The sequence below is a fragment of the Engraulis encrasicolus genome, chromosome 14 (assembly GCF_034702125.1).
Source record: "Engraulis encrasicolus isolate BLACKSEA-1 chromosome 14, IST_EnEncr_1.0, whole genome shotgun sequence".
Lineage (NCBI taxonomy): Eukaryota > Metazoa > Chordata > Actinopteri > Clupeiformes > Engraulidae > Engraulis > Engraulis encrasicolus.
This window is the reverse complement of record NC_085870.1, coordinates 54,691,701-54,703,638: the sequence shown is the minus strand read 5'-3', so window position 1 is coordinate 54,703,638 and position 11,938 is coordinate 54,691,701. Positions and strand designations below refer to the sequence as shown.

Genomic DNA, 11,938 nt, shown 5'->3' with positions numbered 1-11,938 from the left:
TGGATATTCAAAATGGCAGACAATGGAGAAGATCCCCTATTCATGTATGAAAAATTTTTCCCAGTCATAATGAATAAGAATAATCAATTCGATGGTGGTACTACGGAGCCCTAAAAATGACAAGTGACAGTAAAAAAAAAAAAATTCTCATGCGAAGCGAACCAGAAACTTCCACGTGCCCACCAGTGAGTACAGTTTCAGGTGGGCACGCAAAGTTTCTGGTGGGCACAAGAAAGTTTCTGGTGCGCACGAGAAACACGTATAGTTTTTTTTGTTTACTCTCACATGTCATTTTAAGGGCTCGGTATGGTGATAAGTAGGCTGGCCTAATCATGAAACATTTTGTGAATGGGCAGCATGAAATCTAATAGGCTACTAAAAATATTACACGGTGCACCTTTAAAGCTGGAATTAGGCCTAATCAGTCTTGGTTTGATTCTAACAGGTTTACCAAATGACATGTGAGAAGAATTCACTGTTTCACAACGTGGAACAATTTCATAAGTCTTTTTTTTCTTCGCCGTAGCCTTTCAGTTATGCAAGCCGTGTAAATGGGGAAAGGGGCTTGTGTCTAAGCCTGTTTAAAATGACCCTTTGCCTAAAGTGGTCAGCATGTATTTATTGATTTTATGAATCTCATAGTCGAAAACCAATATCGATGTTTTTTTTAATGCATGTTAAATGTTTATATACGTAGTTTTTGGCAGATGTATTGGCCCATTTTCTTCAGGCAATAGTGTAGCCTACTAAAAGGGGGCGAATTGCACAAGGGCCTGTAAACGCCCACAACGTGAGTGGCTGGCTGCTTGCTGTTGTTCTGAAAGGGCTCTGGTGTAAATGTTACAAAAACCTGTGAAGAGTAACATAGTTATTGCTGGCTAAAGTGATACATTGTTCACATTTCTACATCCTGAGTTCGTTACAGTTGTATCATATCAACATGGATAGAACAGTCAGCCTGCCAAATCAACCAGACAAGACGACAGTGGGTAAGGAAGGACTATGTCTCGATATGGTGTTGCGGTTACTAGTTTTGGCTTCAGTCAGTTTTGGGTGCAAACTTTATCTCCCTATTTTGTGTCATAATATTATACCTATGCATGCATGCATAGTAGCCTCGATGAGTTGGATAGGCTACACTGTCACTTTGCATACTAGTTTAGACTTTCAGAGACTTGTCAACTCTCTGTGTATGCCATACTGTATGCTACCCAGTTTTCTCATTAAAATATCCACATTTTCTAGTAACACTGGTGGAGACGAGTAAGGCACCTGGCGGACTGGAACTTGTGAGCTCCTATCAAACGAATAGGGTTGGTGATCCCATGGATTTGGTATGCCTGGCACAGGTAGTACAGAAGGTAATGCCACGATCTGGTAGGGTAATAAATCCACTTTATTTTGTACTTAAATTACTCGTGTGTTGATACACTTCGTCTACCCATTTGTAACCCCGATTGTGTCTTTTTATAGGCTGACGAATTTGTTCGAGCCAACGCTTGTAATAAGCTGACGGTCATTGCAGACCAAATCCGCTATCTACAGGAGCAAGCTCGTAAGGTGAATTAAACCACATTAATCCATCTACTATTAGGTTTATCACTTAGCCTACCTTAGTGGAATTTCGTGCAACTGATAGTGAAGTAGGCATACCTTAGTGGAATTTCGTGCAACTGATAGTGAAGTTGGCCTCTAAGGCCTACGGATGCTGTCAATTCACATTTTTTTCATGAATCTTACCACCACTATCACATTCGAAGTAGGCCTATTCCATTGTCCGCCATTTCCAGGGATTGACATGTTTAGCTGCAAACCTTACATTGGTCATACAAGTACATATTAGGTCATTATTTATTAAATATTAATGAAAAAAGGTCAAATTTGGCAGTAGACAACACAGCTTCAATGGGCAGCATAGCTGTTATACCTACTCTGACCATTATCCTATACAGTGCACCTTTCAGATGATTCTGACATCATCCTTGGATAACACACATCAGAATATGGTTTCATCTGAATGGAGATATCACAGTTCTTTTCTCATTTGGCTAGGTTCTAGAGGAGGCTAAACAGGATGCCGACCTTCACCATGCCGCCTGCAACGTAGTAAAGAAACCTGGCAACATGTATTACCTTTACCTGCGTGAGTCTGGACAGCGATACTTCTCCATCATATCACCTCAGGTATTTAAGAATGTTTAATATACATACAATATTCTAATCTTGATATCTAGCTGAGAGGCACATTCACTAATAGACATTGGTGACCAATCACTTTTAAACAGAGGTATTGCACTATACACTAATTTCCAAAAACAATCACGCTGTAAAAAGAAGAGTAATGTTATAGTGGGGTGTTGAAATTGACTCGCAACACTGCTATTCTGGAACGATCCCAGATAATTTGCTGTGAACATTGTAAGAAAGTCCAAGTGGTAAGTGCATATGACTGATTGTTTGATTGATTGACTGGTTGATTTAACAATAATCAATTTGAACTTGCTGGTGAAGGCAGTGTCACAGTGTTTTGACCAACAAGTTCAAAGTCTATAATTTAGGTAACTTATTTTGTCAGGCAGAGCTAGTCGGAAGTGGTATCAGCCAGTGTGCAGAATGCAGATGCTAGGGTACGGCTGCATTCTGTTCAGAGGACTAGGCCAACACATTTCAGGGCTAGATCTGGCAGATGTTTTGATATGGGTTGGGGTAATAATTCATATAATTTGACTAACTACCCTGTTTTTGGTTGGGCACCACCCCACGGCTGACATTTTGTAATTTCATCATGTTTTTTTTCCCCCTCCAGGATTGGGGAGTCAGTTGTCCACACAAGTTCCTTGGTGCCTATAAATTACAGTATGACATGTCCTGGACCCCGATAGAGGATGTGCAGAAGAAGGATGAAGAGCTCGCCATCTTTGAGAAACTCTTGAATCGGCAGGCTGCGCTACCTGCCGCCAACGAGCCCAACTTCGATGGTCTCTCCTCCTAATGAAAATGAATGACAGACTCTTTCTCCTGTAGTCTTAATTATGAACTGAGGAGGTGGTTATGCATTGCATAACATACCTTTGCTTTATCTGAAGCTGCAGAATTGGGACCCTGCTTTCTGTTCAGGCAAGATGAGAAGGATTGGGCTTGACACTTGTGAAGCCTGTGCACCTTCAGATCACGGTCAGCTCGTTCAATATACGACAGTCTTGGAGTCGAGCATTAATATTATATATACAGTAGCAGGTTTTTTTGGAAATAGGGCATTGCAATGTTGCTTTTATGTTGTATTTTATAAATGAACATCAAACAATGCTGTGTCTCTTTACTGTTATAATGCTGCATATTCAGTCTTAGCTGAGTCACAATGAAGTGTGTTCAGATTGTTTTGCACTCTTTACTCTCATCACAATAATAAATGAATATAATAAGTGTTACTCAATGGTGTTTTATTGTTACATATTTATTTTACAATAGAAATCCACAGGAGCACAGATCTGAGTAATGTGTTGGTTTATCCATACCATGAACTCACTTTTAAACTGGTAAAATTCTAAAAACATTGTGATTAAATGATTACATGGGCAAATGGCTGTATAACAGCTTTTATTTTATTTTTCACATTTGTTAGTACACAAAACAGCTTGGACTGTAGTACCATCTCTGTGTGGGGCTACAGCACATAAATTAAGAACAAAAGGGTATAAAATATCTACAAAAAAATTCATGAAGCATATTCATCACTGAGGTCTGTTTTCAACTCAGTGATTTTCAGTAAATAGAAATTTATGTGAGGTAACAGTTCCCAGTTGTCTGTTCCAATGTCAATTCTGATGGCATCTTCTGTAAGCTTGACCCTGAGCAGAACATGATACTTTGGAGGGAGGAAAAACAAGACTTTGCTCTCGCCCGTGCTGGCTTGCTCAGACACAAAGAAGTTCTGGAAATGCTGCCTGCTCATTTCTTGGAGAGAATTTTCCTTCCCCTCTAAACAGAATAAAGTTATCGCTGACCCATTGGCTTCTTTGGCATTGATATCTTCCCAGAGTCGGTCAAAGACCTCTTCCTTGTAGCGCAATGACGACCCAGCAGGTAAGGGCATGGGCAAGAAGAGATCAGGGAAGGACACTTTGACATCAGGTAGGTGAGTTTGCCAAGTGAGCCCGTCTTCTGTGCTAAACACAGCGCTTGCTTTGAAGCAAGTAGGGTATGGTTGTTTGGGCTTTAGCTTGAGACGAACCTCAGGCGGCTTCCTTTCTCTGAACAGGCACGGCACATGGATGTCATGGATGTCTTCATAGTTGGAATCATTTGAGTGAAAACTCATAAAGATTGAAAAAAGTTGATCAAAAATAGGCTCCGTTTCACCTAGGTACCCAAGTTTGTACTTGAGGGTTATTTCTGAGGCAAAATTCAAGTCACTAAACTGACCCAGATACTGGTCTAAGACATTCCCATCTGGAAAACTCTCTGTACTAACAGTTGCTGTAGACGGCCAGGCTTGCTGTTGTCTGACAAGTTGTAGCATTGGCCCTGGCGTTGGGTGTATTGTGAGATGGCTGGACAGTCCATCAGTTTCAGCCATGATGGCCGACAAAGACCTCGGCTTGACCGGTCCTCCATCCTTTGCACTTTGCACCAACACCCCCGACAGCTTCTCCATGGACAAATTTGTGAGCAGTGTATAGTAAAACCTGGCGTGATCTCGTATGTCTGTGTCGTCGTAGTGACCAGCCATGTGGTGGAGCAAATCAGCCAACTCGACCGCCACAGATGCCTGGTGTACACTGGGGTGGAGGAGGAGATTGCGGCAGACTGACAGAATTGCATTGCCCACCTGCCAGCCGCCCCTTTCACAGAGGCTGGAGTGGTACAGGACGTTGAGCAGGAAGCACAGGGTGCTCCTCTGAGGGATCTGCTTCTCCACAGCGGCTCTTTTCAAGATCTTGAGATGCAAGCTGAAATTCTGCAGGGTCAACTGAGAGGGCGGCATCTCCACCACTGATGTCCGCAAGGTCTTAAGCATTTTGACAGGCCACACCGAATCCTCCAAGTGTTCCTGGAGCCGGTCGCATAAATTGATGAGATTTGGAGCGAGGCGACAGTGTCTTGAATGCAGGTCAGACAGCTTCTGAACTAACGCCTCAGTCAACCTCTCGATCTGAGAAAAGTAGGTGAGAAATGTGAAGACCGCTCTAAATGAGGTGACGATCATCTCCCTGCGACCATGGTTGTCCACGATTTTGAGAAGCTCCATCAAATGGTCAAACAAGTAAGACAGGCCTTTGCAGTCCTCTCCCTCATCAGCTTCCAAGTACACCATGCACATGAGTTTCAAGCGGCTCAGCATGGTGCTGCTGTCATTGAACACTGTAGGCAGGAGAGCTACCGTGAGACGAGGTGTGACCAGCAGAGGAAGGCTGTCATCAAAATGGCTGGATAGAGGTCGGTTTTCAGGAAAGTGTCGTATGCAGTCAATGTAGAAGAGCTTCTCTGGGACACTGATGAGAGGATGCTGAGCCATGCACACCAGACGTTTCAGGAAAAAGTTCTCATCGTCAGAGCTGAAGAGGCTGTCCGTGAATGCACTTTTCATCATCAGCGTGGCGTGTACCAGCTCCACCTGAGACATCCCAAACAGCCGCAAGAGCTGTGACTTGAACAGGGCAGGGGACAATGCTGGTACCATAGAAACGACATCAATGAGTTCCTTGAGCAGAGCAGCTTGTGAGATTGGAGTTAAAAGGTAGGACTCTTCTAGTGACAAAGACACGATGGATTTCAACTCCCGGCAGTCCACTCCAGTTCTAAGCTGTGGTATCTTCTCCATTTGAGTAACCAGGGCGGGTGGCAAAGGTCTGCACACCACTTTCCATCCAAATCCCTCATTTGTACACAACGCTGTCTTGAGATCTGCGTCAGCAACATCTTCCTTCTGACAGAGGAGAAAGACTGCATTCTTCAGGGCCAGTGTGTAGAGAGCAGTGTAGGCTTGGTGAACAATAGAGGTCTCCTGTTGCTTTAATTGATGAAGCTTTTCTAGTTTCTGCGACAACAATCCTGGATAACTTAGTTCCATCTCGCGTAAACAGTCACAGGCTGTTGCACGTACAGACTGGAGGGACAAGCCACCCCTGTGGTCATTGGTGTCATCAATGGTCTTAAACAGCTGGTCTAGAAAGTCTTCTGCGACCTTGGGTTGTCGATCCATGGAGGTTGTGCAGATGAGGATTGTGGATATGGCTAACATGAGACTGCATTTAAGACCGACAGCTTTCTGTGGTGTCTGAGCCAGAACGGACATCAATTCCAGTGCAGTCTCCTCTCCAGTTGGGATGGTGGGGCAGAGGAGTGTGGGATGCTCCAGGAAGGGGGACAGCATGAGGATCTAAAAAAAATAAGAGAGACAGGTGAGTTCCTCTCAGACGCAAATTGTTGCTCAATTAAGTACCACTTGAATAGTTTTTTTCATTATTTAGTTGTATATATATAATATATATATATATATATATATATATATATATATATATATATATATATATTTAATTCTTGTCTGGCAAAATGGTAACCTGGCGATGCCATCCCATGTACTCCACCCAAAGATTTTGGCTCTGCACCTAGTCTGGCGACACTATTGTAACAGTCATGCTAATAAAGCACAATATAGGTTTTAATTTGAATTTGGCACTCCAATGAATTGAAATGGCAGATTGAGATCAGACCATATCCATATCCTCCACGGACACTGATTTCTCTTCGCTTTCGCCAGACTGTTTGACGGAGTCAACAGTCGGCTTTCGCCCAGGCTAGCTAGATGGGAGTTAATGTAACAAATGTATCCCTATGAAAAGATGCTTAATGGTGTTAGATGTGAATTTCTTTCTTTTTTGTGATCAAATGTTCATTAAAGATTCCAATGGTTACAACAAATAGTGCAGAATTACCAAAAACACAACTGAGTACAACAAGTAGGAACCCATTCCCTCCCCCACTCCCCTCTCAAATACCCACCTGCTACAAATCCCTCCACCAATCCCCTAAAAAACCCACACACATCAGCAACAGAAGGTTGCTTGATAGTACAAACAAAACAACAATAACAATAAAAAATAAAATCAAGAACTGTTAAGAACTGAACTACAAAACTACAAAGAAAAATAACCATAGGCACACCCGCCAAGTCGTGCCAATGGGACATAAGTGTTAGATGTGAATTTCTATTTTAAATATTATTGTGATCTGTCACAGTATCTTTGTGAGGTCATGTGACCCGGTAATCACCTATTTCACCTGTGGGAGGTATGCGAATGTCAAAGTGAACCTGACGAAGTGCAAAGTGAAATTCATTGTTCACCTAACAATAAAAAGCAGCAAAATCAAGTCCACCAGTGTGCTGTGATCCTTCTTGTTTACTTTGGATTACTGATGACTGCACTTAACCAGCACCTGGAACCTGGCTGTGCATAGGAGTTTCAGATCTTTGAAGCCCAATTTGCATTTGTGAAATGACCCATATGTGCTCCTTATAGCACAGCAGTTTTATTTTATCTTATTTTATTTTAGTTCTATTAGTATGATCATTTATACATACAGTGCCGTGCGTATGTTTTTGCCCCCCTAATGTTTTTAATTGTATTTCTTTATTAAACTTTTTTGCACATTTGGCACACTTAACATACGGCACTGGGGTGCATTTCTCGAAACCAAAGTCGCTTACTACATTAGCTTCTTTGTTGTTTTCAATGCATTTTCCCATTGGCAACTACCGAAGTTGCTAACAGGCTAGCAACTTCTCTTTTGAGAAATGCACCCCTGTACTGTTCAAGTGTGCACCTTGAAGGGAGGCTTAAATCTCATTGTATTGAGTATAATGACAATAAAAGGTTTTCTATTTCCATTTTCTACCACCATCAATTTCTAAGTATCCAATATGACTGGGAAAATGCAAAATGCACTGTCCTTTTGGCAGACCCGTAAAACAGTGATGTATAACGTAGGCTACTGGACTGGAGGAGTGAAGTAGAAGTACAATAGCTTAATCAAGAGACTGACTTGAGTAGAAGTAGAAGTGCTCTTCTAACACAGTACTCAAGAGGAAGTACAAAATCATTCAAAATGTCTAGAAGGCCTACTTAAGTATTTCAAGTAAACATGTTTTAAAAATACTTATCTAGTACTGAAAGTACAAGTGGGCCTACAAGATATTAAGAAAACTGTCAACTACTGAAAGTACACATATAAGTATTTAAATTTACTACTATTAACTGTGGATGCAAGAGGAAGCTGTCTGAAAGGGATGTTTGGGTGACCGGGCGTGTTGACCCCGTGGAGCTCTCGATGGACCGCTCTGGTGGAAACAGGAGAGTTGAGGTGCACATTTAATTCTACCATGATTTGGACAGCTGTGGTTTTATGTTTTTTGGATACAGTCTGGGTTAGCACCCAATCATCCCTTTCAGTGAATTCAGACAGCTTCCTCCTGCATCCACAGTTAATCCTATTGGATGAGGTTCCTCCTTCTCAGTGGTATGCAGACATTACCTTGGATCAGGGCTTGACGGTAACTTTTTTGCTTGCTGGACATTGTGGCTAGTAGTTTTCTCGAGTCACTAGCCATTCAGCTGTTTTAGTAGTCATAAATGTAATATGTTTCTTTTTTATCATAATATAGTACATGGGTCATTCTATGTCAATTCAACAGGAGCTCGCACACTTACAGTCAATCCGGAAAGTATTCACAGCAGCGTTTCACTTTTTCCGCATTTTATTACGTTACAGCCTTATTCCAAATTGTATTCAATTCATCTCTGTCCTCAAAATGTAACATACCCCAAAATACAAATCAAAATACCCCATTATGACCATGTGAAAAAAGAGTTCTTGAGAGTTTTTGAAAATGTTTGAAAATATTTACATAAGTATTCACAGCCTTTGCTTAATACTTTGTAGAACCACAGTAAAGAAGAAGGATCACCGCACACTGGTGGACTTAGTTTTGCTGTTTTTATTTAGGTGAACAACGCGTTTCGCATTGCGCTTCATCAGTTTCACTTATGGAAAGTGGCTGTAGTGTTATGAAATGTGAATTTCTATTTGTAATTTTATTGTGATCTGTCACGGTATTCTGGTGGTCATGTGACCCGGTAATCACCTATTTCACCTGTGGGAGGTATGCGAATGACAAAGTGAACCTGACGAAGCGCAATGCGAAACGCGTTTTTCACCTAAATGAAAACAGCAAAACTAAGTCCACCAGTGTGCGGTGATCCTTCTTCTTTACTGTGGATTACTGATGACTGCACTTCACCAGCACCTGGAACCTGGCTGTGCATAGGAGTTCTATATCTTTGAAGACTTTGTAGAACCACCTTTGGCAGCAACTACATTCATTTTTTCATTTCAAAAAGGGATTAAAAGGGAGGTCATCTGTGTGTGTTTCAACCTTTCTTTCCATTGAAATTGTACATTTTGAGTCTGCACCTGGCTAAAATAGATGGGTGTGAGTTTTGAATGAAATCCTATGGAGAGCATCATGATCTGCTTCTGTAGTCACAGTGCATGTTGACATGCATGCTTCTTTAGGTGTAATTCAGATTTCCAATGTTGATGGCATTCATACATCCCCAAACGATGTCAGTACCACTACCATGCTTGACTAGCCAGGGAAACAAATCAAGAACCCATGTTGGGTTCAAATATGTCTTCTGAACGCCTATACAGAGCACATCCAAAAACTACAATAAAATTTGTATAATCTTTGGGGGAATGCTATGACGTGCAGGATCGTCCAGACCAAAACGGACAGTTTTGCAACAAACTAGTCCTATCTATGTACCAGCAGGCATAATGTGAGCTTCCTACATGGTTTAGTTCTTGAGCTATGGGCTTGTTAACTTTGACAAAAAAAAGAGTGTGAACAAAGTGAGCAGGCTCCTGTAGAATTGACGTGGGATGACCCACATCTAACCTCAGATGATGAGGTGCTAAAGCAAGAAAATGAGTTCACAGCTTTCTACATGGAAATAAATCATACTAATAGAAACTGAGTAACTGAGCTTTCTCTTGAACTTTTACAAATAATTGATACAGAAGAGGTAGAGAATATAGGCTATTCCGATATGCCATACCATGGAATAAACTACCTGTCAAATTGACTAGTGACACTGAGATTATTACCAGTCACAGCCAAGTTTTACCAGCATTTGGCAGGTTGGCAGGTGCCAGTATCAAGCCCTGCCTTGGATACATCACAAAGACTTGCCTCTTGTCTCGGTCAAAGATGCAACAGTTACACGCGCACCAAGAAATTCTCCTTTTTGACCTCTGATATGTCACTCACTCATAATGTTGTGTGCAATGCAAAATTTTGAGCACAACGGTGCTCTTACCCTGCTCATTGAACCTTTACACTTCACTTTTCTGGTGCAATGTGCAATTAATGAAGATTGGCCAACATGCTGGTCCACTTGAGCCATTTAACTCCCCACACTAAAATGACATGTGTTTCTGTTATTTTGTCCAACCCCTATATAAGTACGGTATTTCTAGTACTTCATTAGGCTATACAAAGCTGCCCGTTTACAAGTAGGCTACATATCTGTGAAAAAAGCAAATTCGGCCATAGTTGCCATCTAGGTGTTAACAGGCAGAGTATGACTACTTCAACTTTCAGAGCATCAAAGCTTACCTTTGTATTGTCACTTGCTCTGTCATCCCTTAGCTCGCGCAGAAGTTCAGCCAGGAAGCTGTCTGAAGTTGTGCTGGAGAGATACTGACAGGGACTCTGAGAAAATGCCGATATTCGTTGACTCCACGTCTGAGCCGCCATCACTAAAACAAGAGCATGCAATTATAAACGAGTACTGTAGTGTAGTAGCCTGGGGACTCCCATACTGCCTTTAGTTCTACACAATCGTTTCGATCTGGAAGACACTTGTGATTAGGTCTGGTGTTAACCAGGCAAGTAGTGTAGTGCTTAAGTTAAATGGTTGCCTCTGGAGGTGGCAGGCTTTAAAAACTGTTTAACAAAGCATGTGATTTCATGTGTAAAAGCTTTCTGCGCGTATGCCTACAATTACAAACGTACTACTTACCCGTTAAATATTGTTTAATTAAATTCCATAAAATGCATGTCTTTACAACCAAATGTTCCGTGCTCTATCTTAGACGGCTGCTTGACAATCATGTGATCAGTCATATGATTCGAGACCACTGAGTTTCGTATCCAAAGTAAAAGTTCCTGCTAATGGTTTGAATCAAGTCGAGTTCGATGATTTCCTGTATCGACGATTAAATTGTTATATGCACTCATTATTGAGTAATATTTGCGTCTAAATATGTTTTTGGAGTTGGAGTTTGGATCTAGCGCATTCCAGCAACTTAAGCTATTGAATACATTTTACTTTGAAGGAACAACTGACCTTGTTTCGAACCAATACAACTGCAACCATAGACTATGGCTGGATCTCAAATGGTGCACTTGTGCACTTCGGGCACTATGTTTCAGTGCGTGACTAATACGGCATACCCACTGAAACAGAGAGATTCTAGAATGAGAGGGGACATATGGCGGCCATCTTGGTGACGCCTCCGGGGTGCTATTTCGCGATTAAGTAGACCAGATCTGAGAGTCAATGGGAAAAATGAATGGGGAAACTTAGTATAGGACGGAGGGGAACCCAGCGGTTGTGAAAACCATATGGTTGAAACGACCGTGAAAAACTGATCAATCTAGACTACTTGATTGTGTCATACGAGTCAAAATAAAGCTTTTTGAGCCACTTTTCTCACGGTTTTTTTGACAGAGCGCAGGCGCAGTAGTTCCATAACGGCACGAGAGCAACGGCTTTTCACAACTGAGCATGTGCACAATTTCGCGTGCGCCGATGCAGCCAGATGATTGGATCACTGGCAACGCAGCTCAGCAGGCACATTGGCTCTTGTTACC

General features: G+C 41.8%; 2 protein-coding genes across 3 annotated transcripts; one reads left to right on the top strand and one right to left on the bottom strand.

Annotated features, from left to right (window-relative positions):
- The first annotated feature begins 781 nt into the window (after positions 1 to 781).
- c14h1orf50 (chromosome 14 C1orf50 homolog) lies at positions 782 to 3,428 on the top strand. The gene is made up of 5 exons (XM_063216163.1): positions 782 to 989; positions 1,246 to 1,361; positions 1,474 to 1,560; positions 2,053 to 2,184; positions 2,807 to 3,428. Exons 1-5 carry the CDS (start codon positions 941 to 943, stop codon positions 2,990 to 2,992), a joined length of 570 nt encoding a protein of 189 aa, XP_063072233.1. The 5' UTR covers positions 782 to 940; the 3' UTR covers positions 2,993 to 3,428.
- Positions 3,429 to 3,580: 152 nt separating this feature from the next.
- ap5b1 (adaptor related protein complex 5 subunit beta 1) lies at positions 3,581 to 11,433 on the bottom strand. Of its 2 annotated transcripts, none has more exons than XM_063216161.1 (3): positions 11,412 to 11,433; positions 10,679 to 10,821; positions 3,581 to 6,379 (listed from the first exon to the last, which is right to left on the bottom strand). In XM_063216161.1, the coding sequence occupies exons 2-3, from the start codon at positions 10,817 to 10,819 to the stop codon at positions 3,716 to 3,718; spliced, it is 2,805 nt and encodes a 934-aa protein (XP_063072231.1). In that variant the 5' UTR covers positions 10,820 to 10,821; positions 11,412 to 11,433; the 3' UTR covers positions 3,581 to 3,715. The 2 variants fall into 2 exon arrangements, with proteins under 2 accessions (XP_063072231.1, XP_063072230.1); XM_063216160.1 differs by lacking the exon at positions 11,412 to 11,433 and adding an exon at positions 11,085 to 11,236.
- Positions 11,434 to 11,938: the final 505 nt, after the last annotated feature.

What these genes read in the sequence shown, in the direction of transcription:
- c14h1orf50 (XM_063216163.1), top strand. Translation starts at nt 941, where the DNA reads ATGGATAGAACAGTCAGCCTGCCAAATCAACCAGACAAGACGACAGTG. An exon ending in TGGCACAGGTAGTACAGAAG is followed by an intron (nt 1,362 to 1,473) that starts GTAATGCCACGA and finishes GTCTTTTTATAG; the next exon opens with GCTGACGAATTTGTTCGAGC. An exon ending in TCTCCATCATATCACCTCAG is followed by an intron (nt 2,185 to 2,806) that starts GTATTTAAGAAT and finishes TTCCCCCTCCAG; the next exon opens with GATTGGGGAGTCAGTTGTCC.
- ap5b1 (XM_063216161.1), bottom strand. Translation starts at nt 10,819, where the DNA reads ATGGCGGCTCAGACGTGGAGTCAACGAATATCGGCATTTTCTCAGAGT. An exon ending in GAGCAAGTGACAATACAAAG is followed by an intron (nt 6,380 to 10,678) that starts GTAAGCTTTGAT and finishes TATTTTTTTTAG; the next exon opens with ATCCTCATGCTGTCCCCCTT.